General features: G+C 45.2%; 1 protein-coding gene across 1 annotated transcript in view; it reads left to right on the top strand.

The window, feature by feature from the left end:
• Positions 1-2,776: 2,776 nt before the first annotated feature.
• myo15ab (myosin XVAb) overlaps positions 2,777-19,762 on the top strand; it is a gene marked incomplete at its 5' end in the record, with an annotated part of 51,383 nt that continues 34,397 nt past the window's right edge. The window contains 18 exons of the mRNA XM_079999437.1: positions 2,777-5,431; positions 5,827-8,037; positions 8,211-8,330; positions 8,427-8,756; positions 12,296-12,493; positions 12,625-12,866; positions 13,080-13,473; positions 13,845-13,927; positions 14,034-14,097; positions 14,191-14,300; positions 14,929-15,003; positions 15,349-15,445; positions 15,782-15,885; positions 16,472-16,535; positions 17,148-17,261; positions 17,594-17,755; positions 19,145-19,258; positions 19,392-19,450. Of these exons, the coding sequence (XP_079855563.1) occupies positions 2,777-5,431; positions 5,827-8,037; positions 8,211-8,330; positions 8,427-8,756; positions 12,296-12,493; positions 12,625-12,866; positions 13,080-13,473; positions 13,845-13,927; positions 14,034-14,097; positions 14,191-14,300; positions 14,929-15,003; positions 15,349-15,445; positions 15,782-15,885; positions 16,472-16,535; positions 17,148-17,261; positions 17,594-17,755; positions 19,145-19,258; positions 19,392-19,450 (7,196 nt within the window). The remainder of the gene's footprint in view (positions 5,432-5,826; positions 8,038-8,210; positions 8,331-8,426; positions 8,757-12,295; positions 12,494-12,624; positions 12,867-13,079; positions 13,474-13,844; positions 13,928-14,033; positions 14,098-14,190; positions 14,301-14,928; positions 15,004-15,348; positions 15,446-15,781; positions 15,886-16,471; positions 16,536-17,147; positions 17,262-17,593; positions 17,756-19,144; positions 19,259-19,391; positions 19,451-19,762) is intronic.

Below are 19,762 nucleotides of genomic sequence, written 5' to 3'. Positions count from 1 at the left end.
CGGGGGACACTCTTTGCTGTACGGCGAGGAGCAGATAGACTTACACATCAAGACCAAGAGATCAGGATCTGGCAACCCAATACCCGTACCAAATAACAGGACAGATCTGGCAACCTGACCCCCCCTTCTCTGAACAGAAATAATTTTGGTTGATGGCACCAATAATCACAGCCCTGTTGTTGAGCCTCCTCTGTGTGTGTGTGTGTGCGTGCGTGCGTTCCTCTGCCACTGATCTCGAGGGAAGACATAATTTATCTCGCTGCTTCTCCTTCTCACCTGCGTGGAAGTGACTGATCTGTGCTGCTGTTGTTTATTTTCATGGTTTAATGCAGTCTGTCAGTCTGCTTTTTATAAATGTCGTAATGCACGCGCACACACACACGTCAGCATGAACAAAGATGTGCGTTTGTAAGAGCACACGAGTCGGTAGATTTGAGTTCAGATAGCGTAAAGGTCATCCACGTGACCTCTGTGGATATCCACGCCACGCGTCACTCATCCGGCTTGGCAGCGTCGGTGGGGAATTTAAAGCTTGGTATGATGACTCACTGACAACCTGTCTAATCGTCATCTTCTTTCTCTGTCTCTCTCTCTCTCTGTCTCTCTCTCTCTGGCTCCCTCTCTCTCGCTCTCTCTTTCTCTGTCTCTCTCTCCATCTCTCTCCCTCCCTCTCTCGCTCTCCCTCTCTCTCTCTTTCTCTCGCTCTCTTTCTCTCCATCTCTTGCTCTCTTTCGCTTCCCTGTTGTATTATTTAACCCCCCCCGCCCCCCTCTTAGAAGCCCAGAGGGCTAGAGTTTCACCTGTTGAGCCAAATGACAAATTAAGACTCCTTCTACGATCGCCACAAGGAACTCCTCTAGCACACACACACACACACACGCACACATACACACCCACGCACACACACACACACACACACACATGCACGCACGCAGACAGGCACACATACACACACAAACACACATGCACGCACACAGACAGGCACACACACACACACACACACACACACACACACACACACACACACACACTAGGACATTTACTCATATACCTTTCTACAGACACTCCATCTCTCCCGCTGCCTTTCTAATCCCTGGCATACACAAACAAACACACACGCACACACACACACGCACGCACGCACATACACACGCAGACAGAAGTCTGAGGAGGGGGTAGTGTGTTAGCGGAGCACTGTGTTGAGTGAAGGAATATGTCCTAGTGAGAGGCGGGGGACGGAGTAGGTCAGAGGGACTCTTGGTGTAATGAGGGGAGCGTGACCCAGGGACCCTGGCCGAGGAGACCTTGAGCTGGTTTTTCTCCCCCGTATGCTAAAGGAGACAGCTGCAAGCCAGGACGTAGCCAGCCCCAGGACCGAACCCGCCGCCTCCTTCATGTACTCTGCGATGTGTCACTAAAGCCACAGGTGATTACGATGTGTGATCGCGTTTGGTGAAACTGCCCGGAAGTGGGGGCCAACTTGCATCAGTATAGGAAAATGATTGGGGCGCAGAGGGAGAGAACAGGCTTGAAGAAAGACTGTTTTCATGTTTGTTTGTTTTTCCCTTGGTGCTTTGTTGTTATGACTGCTGGTATTCTTTTCTTTTTATGATTGCCAGCCGGTGTTGCAACGCAATGCTGGATGCGGCACTGCTGTGGTATATCTGTGCTATGCAGCGCTTTTGTTTTGTGACGGATTATTATATCTTAAGTGAAGCCGGAAAAACGTTGCTCTAAAATTATGCATTGATGTAAAAATATGGCAATAATGAAAGTAGAATTGGAGTAGGCTCTGTCTGGTTGTATTCTGTTGACAAGGTGAGGAAAAATGTGACTATATGGGCTTAATTATGGCGGAGCTAAATTTTAGTGGTCTGGGTAGAGTATGCAGAAAACCTGCAGAAAGTCTTTGCTTTACATTATATATTGCTTATATTGGTTTGAAACTTTCTTTAATTTACCTATACTACTAAATATAAATATACTACTAGCTATCTGTTACATTCTTTGACCTATCTGGTACAAATTTCTGATTAGTGTAAGTTATTGGATGTATGGTGAGAGGATTCCTTCATTGCCACATGATCACAGACTCTTACCAATATTTCTGCCGAGTTCAACTGCTCTAAAAAACAGGGTGGATATTATTCGGAGTCTTGTGTTCTGGTTTGTGTAGTGTAAGGTGATCAATAACGTCATTCTTCATCCCACACTGCCAAGAGCCAATGAGGGGAGTTCTCTGGCTGGCAGGCACTTCTCTGAGGTGCAAGTAATCTTTGAAAAAAATATTTCTTTCAATGTGGGATGTGGCATGATTCCCAGTCTTGGCAAAAATCATGTAGTGGGCACCTCTACAACTATAAACTGAATGATTAATGACCAATAGTTGTTAGATCTGAGGGGGGCTACAACTTTATTCATCAAACACTCATCTTGTGCAAGGCCAGCATTACATGCAGAATAAGGAAATAGTGACTGAACTGTTTTTTTTTCCATGAACAGACATATATCTGTGTATCTACACGTAGTGAGTGTGGAGCGTGACAGAGAGAGAAAACAGTGCATAAACTGATTCTAGACTGCCCCTCTGTGTTGTAGGAGTCTTGATGGAGACCAGCCTTGGACATACAGTGTCTCACACATTCTGTCCCTGTGTAGATTATTTTGCATTTCATTTCCACATCTAATGACTGTTTTTGTTCTGTATGTTTATGTGTTTCAAGGTTTACTGCAGAGTTGTGGAGCGGGCATGGTGTACTCCTAGCTGCCTTTCAGAATGCCAGGCAAGAAAGACGCCAAAAAGGACGCCAAAAAGGATGCAAAAAAAGGAGGAAAACCTGAACCTGAGACAAAGAAGGAAGAAGAAAAGAAAGCCAAGGATGACAAAAAGGGAGGAAAAAATGACAAGAAAGGAGGGAAGGATGACAAGAAAGGTGGGAAGGATGACAAGAAAGGAGGGAAGGATGACAAGAAAGGTGGGAAGAAAGGAAAGGAAGAGCCCCCTAAAGGAAAGACAAAAGATGATGGAAAGAAAGGGAAGGATAAAGGTAAGGGAAAGAAGGTAGAGGAGGAGGAGGAGGAGGAACTTCTGAGTGAAGAAGAGGAGGAAGGGCCTAGCGAGGAAGAGGAGGATGATGAGGAGGAAGACTCTGAACATGACAGGAGAGAGAGGGGGCGAGGCGGTAAGGGGGCTAAAGGGCGAAAAGAAGGGAATTCCCGTGGTAGACGGGGAGATTCTGAAGATGAGTATGAAGAGGATGAGGATGAGGAAGATGAGGAGGAAGATGATGATGAAGAAGATGACAGAAAAGCCAAGAAGAAATCCAAAGATGGCCACCACCACCATAAAGGAGAGAAGGAGGACCCTGATGCCAAGAAAAAGAAGAAAAAGAAGGAGGAGGGACCTCCTCCACCGCCAATCAGGGAAATCCCAAGGAAAGGGTTGAAGAATATGTCAAGGATGTTCATGAAGTTCTCAGGCTTCAAGAGGCGCAGAAACAGCAGGAAGAAGCTGAAAAGTACATCACGTTTGTTTTTAGGGCTGGGAAAGAGAAAAAACCGCCTGGCAAAGAAGAAACGGCGCAGGTCCATCTTGAAGAACACTTCTCGATTCATGATGAGGTTTAAGGCCAGCAAAAAGAGGAAGAAAGAAAAGGAGGCCAAGGAAAAGGCAACAGCGAAAGGTGGGAAGAAGCCAACCTACATGTTACTCCGTTTGGGCGGAGGAGGTGGATCGTCACAGAAGAAAGGGGGCTTCTTCAAGGGGTTATTTGGTAAAAAGGGGGGTGAGGGCCCTGCGGATGAGTTCAAGAACAGGAGTCTTTTGCTGGGTAAAATTGCAGGAGCAACTAACTGGCTAACCAAGCGCTTCCTGTCAAGTAAAATGCAAGCAAGTGCAAAAGGGGGCCGAGGCTGGGGAGGGCACCAAGCACAAAACCGACAGGCTAACACCAGGCATCAACTACATGGTTACCAAAATGGTGGTTATGAGCATGAAGAGGATCCATATGGATATAACCACCATAACGCTGGTCATTTTGGTTATGGTGAGGAGGCAGCTGCAGCACACAGGGGTCGTGGTAGGTTCGGTTACTATGATGATGGAGCCGGTGGAGCAGAATACCAGGACCTTGGTTACTGTGAGGAAGATAGACTCTATGACCCTTCTGCTGGGTATTATGACACCGGACAATATGACGAAGGGACAGGGGACTACTATCACCCCTACTCTCCTGCTGAGGTCTATTATAACAACCAGGAAGCTGATTTATATGGCTACCAGCTACAAGAGGAAATGGCAATGTATGGTCAAGATGTTCTGGACTACTATAGACCAATGGGAGAAGACAGTGGTCTCTATGGAGATGAAATGGTTGGGTACATTGATCCACAAGCTCAGGGGTACTATGATGGTGGTCAGGGAGATTACATCAATGATGGCCTTGGTGGTTACTACGATGATTTGCAAGCAGGTTATTATGAAAACTCCTATGCTGGCATAACTACTAGTACACAACGAGGTTTTCCACAAGACTATCAACTAAACTACAGCAATGTTGGAGTTCCCTACCAAGACTACAGCTCCCAGCAGGCAATGGGCTTGCAGCCAGGTAGCCAGCAGGGTTATGGCTTTGTTGGAATGGAACAGGTACAGGGTCCATATGGAGACCAGTATGCAGACCAGTTTGATCAATATGGGGATGACAATGGTGGGGTTCAGGGAGGAGAGGTGACATTCAGAGTGCCAAGACCACAAGTACGTCTATTTGGTAAGGAGCGCCTTGATGTACCCTTGCAACCACCACCAACTTTACCCTCTGATCCAGAGTTTGAAGACATGTCAGAAATACAATATGAAGACCAGATTCCTCTTGCACCAGATCCGCAGGGTGGCATGATGTTACCACAAATGATGATGTCACCACAAGAGCAAATGATGATGTCAACTCAGGAACAAATGATGATGTCACCACAAGAGCAAATGATGATGTCAGCTCAGGAACAAATGATGTTACCACAAGAGCAAATGATAATGTCAGCTCAGGAACAAATTATGTCACCACAAGAACAAATGATGTTGACACAACAGATGATGGCACCGCAGATGTCGCAGCAACAACAACAAATGATCTCACCACAGGAAGAGATGATGCTGTCTTCTCAAATGATGGCATCACAGATGATGCCTCCTCAACAGATGATGCACCCACAACAACAAATGTCACCACAAATGATGTCACCACAGCAAATGATGTCACCACAGCAACAAATGCTGTCACCACAGCAACAAATGATGTCGCCACAGCAACAAATGATGTCGCCACAGCAACAAATGATTTCACCACAGCAACAAATGATTTCACCACAGCAACAAATGATGACACCACAACAACAAATGATGTCTCCACAAACAATGCCACCACAGCAGCAAGTTATGTCACAGCAAATGATGTCACCACAACAACAAATGATGTCACCACAGGATGTATGAATTTCACCTTTTATTATATACTATTGTTTTCTTTTTAGATTACTCAAAATTTTAACTGATACTATATTTTTAATAGCACATTAGACAGAGAGGACATATATTTTGCATTAACTTCAATTATATAGTCTTGTGGACTTTTGAAATAGGAAAAAATAGAATAATAATCTGGTTGAATGAGATTATTGAAAGCAGGCATGCACATTTGTAGAATTTACCTATGTTTCGTAGAGGTAGCAGATTATGTTATTACTAATTATAATTATTGTTTGTGTGTGACTTGTATAAATACCATGAAATACATTTGTGACCAAGTTTTACATTTCTTGTCTCCCCAGCAAATGATGTCTGACAAAGTTATGATGTCACAGCAGCAGGGTTATGCCCCCACCCCAACTGCCATGCTCATAAAGCATGCACAAATGTCTCCTTCTCCCTCCCGTCGCTTGCAACCCTCTCCCACTCCATCCCGCCGCTCTATGATGGCTTCCGCTCAGATGCAGAGTCATCCCTCTCCACTGGTTTCCCCAATGGCCTCCACTATGTCCCCAATCAGACGAAGCCCCTCTCCACAGCCCTCCATGCGTGGTGGAATTAAGAATGCCCAAAGACCCCTTTCAGTTATGTCTAGACAATTCTCACCTCTACCATCTCCCATGACCCCCAGCAAAATGTATCCTCAAAGACCCCCCTCCTCACTCGCTCGAGGACCCTCACCCCCACACTCTCGTCATACTTCTATAATCCGACGGAGTCCTCAAACCTCACCCAGAGCCTCCCTGATGCGACGTTCACCCCCATCCTCACCTCGTGCATCCATGAGGAGACCAACTTCCCCCACTTTGCCCTCCCCTACCCGCAGCCCATTTGGGGGAAGGAAAGTACCTGGTTCCCCATCTCCTCCGGTCTCCCCTCGTCGTGCATCCCCTCCTTCTTCTCCCAACATCAGTAGGAGACCCTCTCCTACCTTTTCCGGTCGTAGTTTTTCCCCTGCTGGGCCTCTACCTGCACAATCATCTCCTACACTGTCCCGCCGCTCCACTCGTTTACTGAGGGATCCTACACCACTTCCACAGCCCAGGATGGTGGGAAGGGGCAATATTCCCTTGGGCACTGTAAGGCCATCTCCTATGGGCCTCAGGGGGCGACCTGTACCACCGCCCACACAAAATGTGCCTCCATTCCGTGCTTCGTCTATACGGAGCAATAGGTCTTCCGTTCTCACAGTGGACTCCCTGTACTCCTCCCCTTTCCACTCTCCTCACTTGCCCCACCGTGTACCCCTTGGGAGACGAGAATCTGGGCGTTTCCCTAATCGCCCCGTAGCTCGAGGACGTCCACTCATAGCCCAGCAGTCAATCTACGGGATGCCTCCCTCCTCTCCACAGCCCTCTCTTAAACACATCTCCTACCCAGCATCCCCTCACCTCTCTCCCAGAATGTCACGTCATCCTTCTCCTCTACTTTCCCAACGAGGTCCTCCACAACCGATCTACACCCCAGACCCTAATGATGAGGCCTACATGCAAGAGACCAATCAGTTTATTGCCCCCTCTTCTCCCGTGCTCTCCGGTGCTTTGCAGAACCAAGCTATCCGCCAGGCTTCTTTCAGATCTCCTCTTGGTCCAGAGGTAGCATCCTATGACCCCCAAGACATGAGTGGAATTGCTCCCGGATATGAAGAGCTGCTTCCCCCACCCTCACCAATGCTATCTATGGCAATGCAAAATCAGGCCCTTCGTGATGCATCTTATACCTCTCCTTTACGACAACCAATGTCACCTTATGAACAGCCACCACCCCCTTCTCCAGTGCTCTCTAATGCTCTACAAAATCAGTTATTACGAGATGCATCATTTACATCCCCTTTCCAACTGCCATCACCACCCTATGAACAGCCCATGCCGCCCTCTTCCCCCATGTTGTCTGGAGCGCTTCAAAATCAGGCGTTGCAAGGAGCATCCTATGTGTCTCCACTACAAAGGTCTCGTTCCCCATATGGCCAGTCAGTTCCATCATCTCCAATGCTGTCTGGGGCCTTGAAACATGGCCAAGCTCTGAGAGGTGTGGCCTCCTATCGGACCCCTTCGCTACGCTCCCCATACGGCCCAACTGTAGTCACTCCATATGATTACATATCAGAGCCTGGCCCTGCACCACTGTTGCATGAAGCCCTGCAGAATCGGTCAGACTTTCACAATGTCTCATCTTTTAGAACACCTATGATGCAACGCAAAAATCCATATGCCCCCACTGGTCCTCAGGTCAACAGTGCACTGCACCAGAACCCATACCTGAGGCAGGCATCTTACCGCACACCTATACCGCTTCGACGTTCGCCCTATGGGCCCTCATCCCCTGTTCTAGGCAGTGCCTTACAAAATCCCCAACTGATGCAGGCCTCATACCGGCTGCCAGATGGAACCTTAGTGTCTCCATATGGACAACCCAACATTAGTGCTCCTTCCTCCCCATTGCTAGGTAGCGCCCTACAAAATCAACAGGTTCGTGGAGCCAGATACACTCTTCCTGATGGAACAGTTCTCAGGGTGAGTATTTTCAAGTAAATTAAAATAATATTCACAGATACAAACAGAATGATGTAAAATACATGGTTTTGTCCATGAGTTGCCTATATTGCTCATGAGCAGAAAAGAGCTCAAGCATACATAACCTAATAAGATTCAAATTAATACTCAATTCCCTGTCCCAACCCCCCTAGGACCCACGTCAACCGCAGATACCACCCTCTCCAAATCTTTCCAGAGCTCTTCAGAACCAGCAACTCAAACATGCGACTTACACTCTTCCTGATGGCACAATTGTTAACCCTAGACAACAGGTATGGCATGATCACTGAGCATATCTCCAGTTAGAGGTAGTATATTTTTCCCTATCCCATATTCGCCCAACATATCCTTTTTCTTTTCCCATCCAGGAACCTATTTCCCCAAATCTTGCTAATGCACTGAGCAACCCCGCTCTCCGCAGTGCTTCTTATACGCTCCCAGATGGAACCTTAGTGATTGACCCCAGACAACAAAAATCTGCCTCTCCAAGTCTCATGGCAGCACTTCAGAATCCCTACCTTAAAAGTGCATCCTACACTCTGCCTGATGGCACCATAATTATTGACCCGCGGAAGCCTGTCTCTCCAAATCTGTCCAACGCTCTTCAAAACTCTGCCCTGCGGAGTGCCTCTTATAAACTCCCAGAAGGAACAGTGGTCACGGACCCCAACGCTCCCATCTCACCAAACCTGGCAAAGGTGAGAAGGGCATTTAACATCTCATCGCTTGTTTTTTTTTTTTTCTTGAAAGATCAGTTACATTACACATGTGGTGTTCAATTCTCTGTAATAATCAAACCCAAATAGATATTGAAGATGGTGCGGACAAGGACATTTGTAATCTTGTGCTGGGGGAAAAAAGACTAAACATTCAAATTATTAAGACAGATTTTAGAATGTTTCATTAAAAAATATCCCTCTTAATCTTTTTATCTCAAATTCTACTATCAATTTGTTAGAGTCTCTACCCCAAGGTGGGGGTTTAGGGAGGGAGACGCCGACATAGCAAGACTTTTATTCATATTCAAAACAAAAGGCTCACTGGCTAAAACCAGGAACATAAAATAAAGAGAACAGAGCCTGGTCCGCAGGCGTTGCAGCATCCTGCACCACGCGATCCCCACTGCAAGACAAACAACATATAAGAAAACTCTCCCAGCAGGGAACGACCAATCAGCGCTAATGAGGCGGATAAGATGGATCCGGTACAGCTGTGCCGTGGCGGGAAGAAGCCAGCACTGTCACCAGCAGACCGTGGCTTAGCCACGCCCCCTCGTCTGCCACATACCCCCACCGCCCAACTTAGGCTGGGGAGACATCCGGCCGGCAGCCCATACCCCCCCCACTTGAACTTAAAGGGCTGGAAAACCCTTCAAGGATACCCTTGGTATCCTTCATGCCGTGGAGCCACTGCAGTCTGAACAGAGGGTGAAAGGGCGCTTCAGGAGGTGTTACCGGACGGTATTGACGGTCCTGTACCTGACCTGTACCTTCTCCGTCCACTAGATCGGATCTGCCATACTTCTCCGAGTTAAATCAGACAAAGGGCTGATCAGCGCCAAAAAGTCGGCTACAAATATCCTATAGTAACCTGCCAGCCCAAAGAACTGCTTTACCTCCTTTTCGTCTTGGGTGTCCGACTGTTCGCAACCGCGGCAGTTTTATCTATCTGGGGTTGGACCACTCTCCAACCAAGTGGTACACCAGATACCGTACCTCCCTCCGCTTAACTGCACACTTCTTAGGGTTGGTGGTAAGCCCCACCCGCCTCAGGGACGCATGTTGCCCACATGCTGCATGTGCTGCAGGTGTCATAATTACTGTGGATAATTATGTCATCTGTGTAGGCGGCGGTGTATGCCACTTGCGGACGCAGGACTTGGTCCATCAGTCTCTGAAAGGTGGCTGGGACCCTGAACAACCCAAACAGAAGCGTCACAAATTGATACAACCCCTGCGGAGCGGAGAAGGCCGATCTTGCTTTGGACTCTGGAGACAAGGGAATCTGCCAGTAGCCCTTGGTTAAATCCAGTGTTCGAGCAGTGCCTACCCGGTCAAGGACTCCACCCGGGGCATTGGATACACATCGAATTTCGACACCGTGTTTACCTTTCGCGGGATTCTCTATGCGCACAAGCGTTTTTGTTCGGGCACTAGTTGGCTCACTCGGCACCTCCTTCTCCCCGGGGCGCTGCCAGTGGATCAGCTCCTGGGCTCCTTTCATCCGGCGTCTTGCCCCTCCCAAGTCCCTGTTCAGGCACCACTTGTGGGAGTCTCTATCCACAGGTATGGGTTTACGGAGGGAGACAGAGTATTTCTGGCAGTGTGGTGCCGACATGGCGAGACTTTCATGCATATTCAAAAGAAAAGGCTTGCTGGTTGAAACCAGGAACATAAAATTAAGAGAACAATCAGAGTCTGGGTTTCCTCAGTCGCAGTCTGGCCCACTGATATTGCAGCGTCCTGCACACTGCGATTCCCACTGCAAGACAAACAACATTTAAGAAAACTCTCCCAGCCAGGTCCCACCTATCATCGCTAATGAGGCAGATTAGTCCTTAGATTATTAGACCTGGTACAGCTGTGCTGTGGTGGGAAAAAGCCAGCACCATCACCTGCAGACCGTGTCTTAACCACACCCCCTTATCCGCCCCACTATTTATTAGGGGTGTCACAATTCTCCAAATCCACGACCCGATTTGACTTTTGATTATAAGGTCATAATTTGTTAACATTTTTGATTTTTTCAGCACTGACGGCCGTTGTTAGACTATCCAGTCTTGATTTGTAAAGAAAAATTCTTGTTTCTCAGTAACTTTAATTTGAATATTAAATATTATAAATAATAACAAAAATATGAAAATATTCTATATAACACACTAAAACCGAGTTTTTTTTTACAAACTAGACTTTAAAATAATAAACAATAATTTACTTATTAAACTACTTTTAAGTTACTCATCAAAATAACCACAGAAAAACTGTTGCTATTTTTGCCCAAGGGAAAGAAACGCTGGTATTAAAAGGCAAATTACTAACTGCAGCACCGATCAGAGTGAACTTTTCTATAAACAAAGCAAATTAAAACTCTAGATGTATTTAATTTACTCCGTTTCCTGCTGCTGCTCTGCTGCGGAGGAGCTCGCAGATCGCTCCTGACAAAGTCCTGCCCGCGTTCTCATGGTCCAGTGGAAAATACCCCACGGCCCAGCACGGTCCACGAGCCGGTGTTTGGAGACCTCTGCTCTAGAGGATATTCTGTTTGTGATGGTCGGGTTTGTTCCCCACTTCCATCACCACATCTGTGAAATTACTGGACATTCTGGTCGAGGGCGCACCCTCCCTTGTACACACAGTGAAACACCGGAGGAGAGGGAAACACATGGTGCGCTTGCGTGTCTCCGCCAACGCGGTCTTGGCAAACTGATCTACTTACTTGGTCAGACTGTGTAACAAACTGGATTAACTTTATTGAACTTAGTTGTTGTAATATTATAATATGTAATATATATATAATAAAAATATAATATTCAAATTCTCTTTGAATTTAGTTCCTGCAGTCCCAGGGCCAGGTGGGTGGTGAAGTATGCATTGAGGGATGTGGGACAGCGGACCCCTCTGCGGAGCCGACCGCAGCTCTCCCAACTCCAAACCAAATGTCATGAAAGTCGGTTTGGAGCCGGGCGAGCCGCAGAGGGGGCCGCACCCCCCAGCGCACACTGCATTTGTTTACTGGTGGATCTTGACTGCCCTAATATGGTGACCACGACGGCCGATATAAAAATTCGGGGCGAATCGTGAACCTTATTGTGATTTCGAAGTTCGAAATCGAGCGCTCATTTCGATCGAGTTTCAATTTCAAATCGGAATCGTGACACCCCTACTTTTTAAGTATTAAAAGCATGATGAAGGAATTAAATATTCCTATTTTTATCACTTTGCTTCTATACTCAAAATACAAAATAAATACTTAAATTCTACAATACAATTCAATAACAACTGGTATTTGTTATACATAGTTGCTTGTAAACAAGGGCTAAAACTACTAATAGTATGGTCCTTGTTGTGTTGTTTTTTGGGGTTTTTTTCGGTGAAATCAATATGTTGTTGAAGACATAGCCAAAGGGGTTGTTTAGAGTGCTTACTCAGTTCTGTTTTAGTAGCGTTGAACTTTCCCTTGAGAGCCCAGAGACTTAAATTTGACCATAATTTGACTTTATTTATTTCACGTTGTTCAGGCTCTGAATAATCCGGCCTTGAAAGGTGCAACGTTCACCCTTCCTGATGGTACTATTTTCGTGGACCCCCGGAAACCCAAAACTCCTAACCTGACCGCTGCTCTCCAAAACCCCTACCTAAAGGGGGCATCTTATACTCTACCAGACGGAACCATCATTATTGACCCAAGGAAACCAGTTGCTCCTAACCTGTCTCAGGTGTGTACTAGTCTTTTTAACTCATCTTTCTTCATTGTCTCTCAATGTATGACGGAGTAATTCAAATTGATGGATATATTGAGAAATCGGACCAACTTATTCTCTGGTGCTGTGTCGTTTGCCCCCTACAGGCTCTCACAAATGAGAACATGCGTAGTGCTTCATACCAACTTCCCGATGGCTCTTTTATCCTCCCGGGACAGAAGCCCACCTCCCCCAAACTATCGTCAGCACTGCAGAAGAACTTGGGCCTGCGCTCTCCAAGTCTCTTTCAGCTCTCAGACAACTCTGTGTTCACAGGAAAGCCCAAACCAACTAGCCCAAAACTTTCATCTGCGCTTCAGAACCAAGAGTTCCGCAGTGTCAACTTCAGGTAGGGGTCTGCTATTAAAATCCACACGACTCCTTGGTAGACTGGCTGTATTTAGTTTTGAAAAATGTAGACAAATTGACAGAGCCTCTATATCACCTCTTTTAATCACAGAAAACAATTTCCACAGTAGAAAATGCCAGCAAGATGTATTTTTTTGGTTAGTATCATACATCTTATAAAATATGTCCTAAAGACCCTTTGCTTGTTTCATAGGCTGCCAGATGGATCCATTCTCACACGTCGATTCCATAACCCCTTAATAGGTGATGCCATCCAGAACCAGCATCTGCGTTATGCGTCGTACAGAGTGCCAACAGCGCTGTACAGCGAGGATGGGCACTATGCTGTGGAGCCTCCCTATGGGCCTCGCTCATGCCACTGGGCCAGGAATGCTCGAGGTGGAGGGGATGGAGACTATGACGTCTGGGCCGCTGAGAGGGTCCTGCCACATGGAACAGTTCAGAACCTGTCAAAGTGGTCAATGTACCGGGAGGCAGGGATCTTGGAGGACTACATGCCGCCATCTCTGGACATGGAGGGAAGGCCTCGGGAGGTGGACTGGGTCCCCGAAAGAGAAGGGGAACCCAGTGGAAGTTGGTATGACAAGGTATCTGAAGCACAGTATGTTCAACAACTAGCACCAGAGGATGCCATCATCAGCCATGGCATCATGAGTTCATAGATATTTCTACAATTTGTATTTTGTAAATAGTATTGTTTTTATTGACAGTCAACAATTTAATTTAGCAGTGTGTGAAGATATGACCCACTCGAAAAGCAGGGATGCATTAACAATTAAAATATGAGTAGATGTTTCTCCCCAACTAATTTAGTGTGTGTGTGTGTGTGTGTGTGTGTGTGTGTGTGTGTGTGTGTGTGTGTGTGTGTGTGTGTGTGTGTGTGTGTGTGTGTGTGTGTGTGTGTGTGTGTGTGTGTGTGTGTGTGCGCGCGCGCATGCCCGTGTGTGTTGCCATCAAGGTCTACTCTATTAGATGCATGCCCACAGTAGGTCACAGGGTAAAGAGCTGGGCGGATGGGATGGAGGACATGACGCAGATGGAGTAAGTGTCAACCAATCCATCACACACTAACAAGCACCAAGTTGCCTACAAACTACAGCATTTTTTTTCAAATTGTGGGTGTGTGTGTGTGTCGTATTAATTGCAGGGAGTTGAATGAAACTACAGTCCTGATGAACCTAAAGAAACGCTATGATCAAGAGCTCTTATATGTATGATTCTTTTTTATATATACATAATTCTAAACAATTACAAACAATCAAATAAAGTTATATTCATTTATCACCCTTTCCTCTTTCCTCCAGACCTATATAGGCACTATTCTAGTGTCTGTGAATCCCTACAAAATGTTCAACATATATGGAACTGACATGGTGCTGCAGTACAAGGGCCATGGCCTGGGTGACAACCCTCCGTAAGACCAGGCTGCGTGTGTGTGTGCGTGTGCGTGTGCGTGTGCGTGTGTGTGTGTGTGTGTGTGTATATGTGCGCATTCATGTCATGCAGGGAGTAGAGAAAACATAAGGAGTGCTTGACACACTCTTGAGGTTGTACGTGTGTTAAGTGAAATTTGCTGTTTCACCATTGAGTTGAATTTATAGCATAGATTTTATATTGTTCTTTTTTCTACTGCGTGACTACATGTATTGTTAATCTCGCTCTTGATAAACACTTGAGGCTAGCCGTTAGCCAACTGTCTTTGATAAAAGGGGAGTGGAGGTGAAGGTGTAAATACCGGCATTCTCAGGTGTTAGAACGAGGCTCGTATTACTCCACTGATGGCTGGTTGCCAAGGGAGAACTTGGTTATTGATTTCGCTGGCACATTACTTGTCCAGCAACTACTAAACACACATGCAGGCATGCATACACACACACACACACACACACACACACACACACACACACACACACACACACAAAAGCTGGTCACAGTTGACCAGGTGGGCAACTGTGTGTGTGTGTGAGTGCGTGCGTGTGTGTGTGTGCATGCGTGCGAAAGGTTTGCCCAAATTGTAATCTACTGCTAATGTTGTTTTCCAGTCATCTTTTTGCCATTGCTAATCTCTCATATACCACCATGATGGATGCCAAACAGAACCAGTGTATTGTTATCAGGTAGGAGGAATCACAGTTCATACCCAGACAGTGAGCTCTGCGCTCACACAGTTCCCTCTTTTGCCATCTGTGCTCAATAGATTCTTCAATAATAAGGATTTTCAAGCACTTATTGCTGCTTTAATGTGACTATCTAGTCGTACCTCTCCAGTTTCCTGAGAATGCATGTCCATTGTATTGTATTTATTGCCCCTTTGGAGATACTTTCTGATATTGGGCTTTAAGTAGAACTTAACTTGATTGGCCCCAAATTCAGTCAGAAACAAGCAATTTGTCACTCCTTGTAGGAGATGATAAACGCCATATTGTCGCAGCTGCAGCTTCATGCTGTTGTCGTTATTACAGTGGGGAGAGTGGATCAGGAAAGACTGAAGCTACTAAACTGATCCTTCGTTACCTGACAGCCATACATCACAAACGCAACATCACACAACAGGTTTGTGTGTGTGTGTGTGTGTGTGTGTGTGTGTGTGTGTGTGTGTGTGTGTGTGTGTGTGTGTGTGTGTGTGTGTGTGTGTGTGTGTGTGTGTGTGTGTGTACAAATATAACTAACATACACAAACACACGTATCAAAGTCTGTATTGCGAATATGAATACTAACATTTTAATGCATTTGCTCTCTTGCCGTGCCATGTTTCTACCTACAGATAGAGGTAAACATTCTCCTCTGTATTCTATATTTGTCAATATACTGTATGTCTTTATTGCTGCCATATTAACATTGCATACCTGTTGGAGGTAACCATGGTAACACCCCTGTCTGCGACGATTGTTCAGATCCTGGAGGCCACGCCCCTGCTGGAATCCTTTGGGAATGCCAAAACGGTGCGCAATGACAACTCCTCTCGCTTTGGCAAGTTTACCCAGATCTACATGGAGGAGTGAGTAGTCATCATTTCTGAAACAAACAATTCTGTCATCTTATGCACAAAAAAAATATTAAAATGAAATAAACAAAAAGCTTTTTTACAAGCTTGGGAAGTTAGAATAATTCCGAAAAGTAAACGTGAATGTTTTCAGGTCTGAATCGCAAAAAAAACAACTCACCATCGTTGATAAGCGAAATAATATTTGTTGTATGTAGACAGCATAATAATAAGCATGTGTATTGCACATTTCCTCAAATCTTTCAACTTCAAACAGAGAACTATGTTCTGAATAAAATAGTAGTTTGGAGGTGGTATATGTGTTGCAGATTTCTTTCTTTTTCCAATGCCATGGTACACGTGAAGCATTGATAGGAATTCCAAGCCTTGACGGGGGTTCATTGGCTGTGCCGTAGTTTATTCCCGACTTGGACTGAGCACTAGTGTGCACCTCCATGCGCCACAGCGCCATAGTTGGTGGATCTTCTGATAGATCTTCTGAATGGTGACGGAGAAGCTCTCGGGACATTACACATGCATGACCTGTTACTTAACTCAGAGTCACTGTGTGTGTCTCTGGGTGTGTGTGTTCCATTTACAGGGGTGTGATCAGTGGTGCCATAACGTCTCAGTATCTGCTGGAGAAGTCCCGCATCGTCTTTCAGGTGACGAACACACACACACACACACACACACACACACACACACACACACACACACACACACACACACACACAAATAAAGACTTAGAGGAGTCTTCTTACCACTTAGTCACTCACAAACAGACATTCTAGAAGAAGACAGTGGGGACAAATGTCAAACCTGTTTCTTTGTGTCTAACATTACACACCAATCAACTATAGTTCTAGTGAATCATCCATCCACTCACCATTGTCATATTATTTGTACATCATATCATGTCAGATAAACTGGCTTTGGCCCATCATATTGAATTAAATGGTAAAATACGAAAAACACATTTTTTTCAAGTGAAACTCTCTCAAATATTTTAGACCTAATAATGTTACTGTGAAACCCATGAAATTATGTATTGTGTATATGACAATACCTTCAAAACACTACTGTGCCACTACTGAAAGACGGTATAATTTATTCTAATAACAATCAATTGTTATTAGTATGAAGTATAAATAACAATATTATTCTTTGAAATCACTCTCTTTCGTACTGATGATTATGAAGATTATGATTACTATTGTCACAAACGTATACTCATACATACACAAAAATATGTATGCAAATGTGTGTGTGTGCAGGCCAAATCAGAGAGGAACTACCACATCTTCTATGAGATGTTGACAGGACTTCCTCCACATGAGAAACGCCCACTTTATCTGCAGGAAGCTGAAACCTATTACTACCTTAACCAGGTACACACACACACACACACACACACACACACACACAAACACACACACACACTCACTCACTCACTCACTCACTCACTCACTCACTCACTCACTCATTCAAACACAAGTATCAACCAGAGTGACTGGAATCAGAATTGTGGAATTTTGTGGAATGGAACTTTCAAAGATTCTGATGGCAATCACTGGGTTGATTCACAATGATCTAATATTAAGGTTCGGGGTTTAAAAAATACCAGCTTTTCTTTAGATGTGTCCCTCATCGTGTGTGGCTTAGGGCAGATATATTTCTGCAGATAAGTATGTGTACTCGTTTGTGTGTGGGTATTGTGTAGGGGGGTGACTGTACGATTGAGGGGAAGGACGATGCTGGGGACTTCAAACGTCTTCTCAGTGCCATGGAGATCCTGGGTTTTTCGACGGAGGAGCAAAATGGCATCTACAGACTGCTCTCCTCCGTCCTTCATCTAGGGAACGTCTACTTCCAACCACACCAGGTGCACAGAAACACACACACACACACACACACACACACACAAACATTCAAACATGGTGCATTGATACGCTTGCGGATGGATGCTTACACTTCAAGACGCCGACACAAACACAGACACAAATATAAATATAAACACATTGATACACTCAAAGCAGTGTTAATTTTGGCAGCTATTTCAAGTTTAGTCTAAGTCTGAGTCTTTCAACAAAATACATATTTGTTTTAGTCACATTTTAGTCATTTTTATCTTTTATAGTTTTTGTCTAATTTTAATCGATGACAACTCAAAACGCTTTAGTCGATGAAAAGTAAAAGTGCATTTTATTCAACTTTTAGTCTCTCTTTAAACCAATTCAATGAAGTTAATACACTGTCTGTGTGGCTGGGATTCTGGGGATCCGCTCCCAGCGTGCAAATGACCTAGAGGGCCCCGCCATTTGCATCCTAGGAATTGCTGTTATTCTGGGAGGACCCCGCTGCGCCGCCTCGCGCTACCAGTGCAGTTCTGCGATATAATTGAGAGCTTGTGCCGCCCTCTTCTCCTAATCCATAACAACACGGAGATGATTCTTTCTTACGGAGAAGTGAAGTTTCTTGCTTCTGGTGTTTATTTGTGGTCGTTTCTTGCGATGTTTACGGATGTGACGTCACCCCTTGCCGGTGCAGTCGTTCGAGTCGATACACTTCATAACCTTATTTTATCAAAACGGTTTCACATTCTGACTTGACATCACAAAGAATATCAAAGAATTATTATATAGGATCTGCATGTGTGCATCAAAGAAACCGTAAGATGGCTGTTCTTGCTGTTGTTCAGAGTTCAACAATGGGTGAGTGAAAAAACTCAGTTTTGAAAATAAGTTGAGAGAAACATACTTTCTCGAGGAAAAACTCAAGGACGCACAACTGGGGGAAAGTATCATGCATTTTGAATGTCCGATAGCCCACCACAAACATTTTAGTCCCGTCTCATCAATGAAAACAATACATTTCGTCATAGTTTTTATTATCAAAGATCTATTTTTAGCTCATCAACATCTCGTCTTACTCAATAAAAAAAGGTTGTTGACGAACATTTTTCGTCACAGTTTTCGTTAACGAAATTAGCACCCAGGCACACAGACATTCACACACATTGATACACTCTCAGAAACATAGAAACATTCAGACATAAAAATGCACACAAGCAAGCACACAAACACAGCCGCACACACAGATGCAGGTACACATTAACACTAGTTTATGCACAACCAAGCATAAATAGACATACATTAACATATTTTATGGATGACTGAGGATGTTGTTGATGAGTGATGATAATAATAACTGTGTGTGTGTGTGTGTGTGTGCGCGTGTGTGTGCGTGCGTGCGTGCGTGCGTGCGTGCACAGGCTGAAGGTCAGGAGGTAGCTTCTGTGGTAAGTGCTCATGAGATCAGGGTGGTCGCGGAATTACTGCAGGTCTCACCTGATGGCCTGCTAAAGGCTGTCACCTTCAAGCTGACGGTAATTTCACACACACACACACACACACACACACACACACACACACACACACACACACACACACACACACAAACAAACACAAATGCAAACAGACAAGAAACCTGTTGAGAACAGAAATGTGTTAAATCCCTAGGATACAGTGAGGGAGAAGATCTACAGTCCATTAACAGTAGAGAGTGCTGTGGATGCCAGGTGAGTGAGTGAGCGAGTGATTGAATTGATGAGTGTGGAAGTGAGTTTGTTGTATGGCAGAGGGATTGGTAGCTGAATGAATGGATAAACCAAAGAATAAATAAATGGTTGTTTTAATGTCTTAACTATTCTGATAGTGAGTGAGTAAAGGGCTACTTGGAGGAATGTTTTGGAGGCATGAACATGTTTTTGGGCCGCTTTTCACCCTCTGTTTAGAAGTCAATGTACAGACTGAGTAATCTCTTCCTATCTATTGGAGGGATATGAGGACAAATGGAGGACTTGGTGTGGGGGGCAGGGGCTAAGATGTTC

Source organism: Zeus faber, assembly GCF_960531495.2.
Source record: "Zeus faber genome assembly, chromosome: 4".
Lineage (NCBI taxonomy): Eukaryota > Metazoa > Chordata > Actinopteri > Zeiformes > Zeidae > Zeus > Zeus faber.
This window is presented reverse-complemented; position numbering and strand designations above follow the sequence as displayed.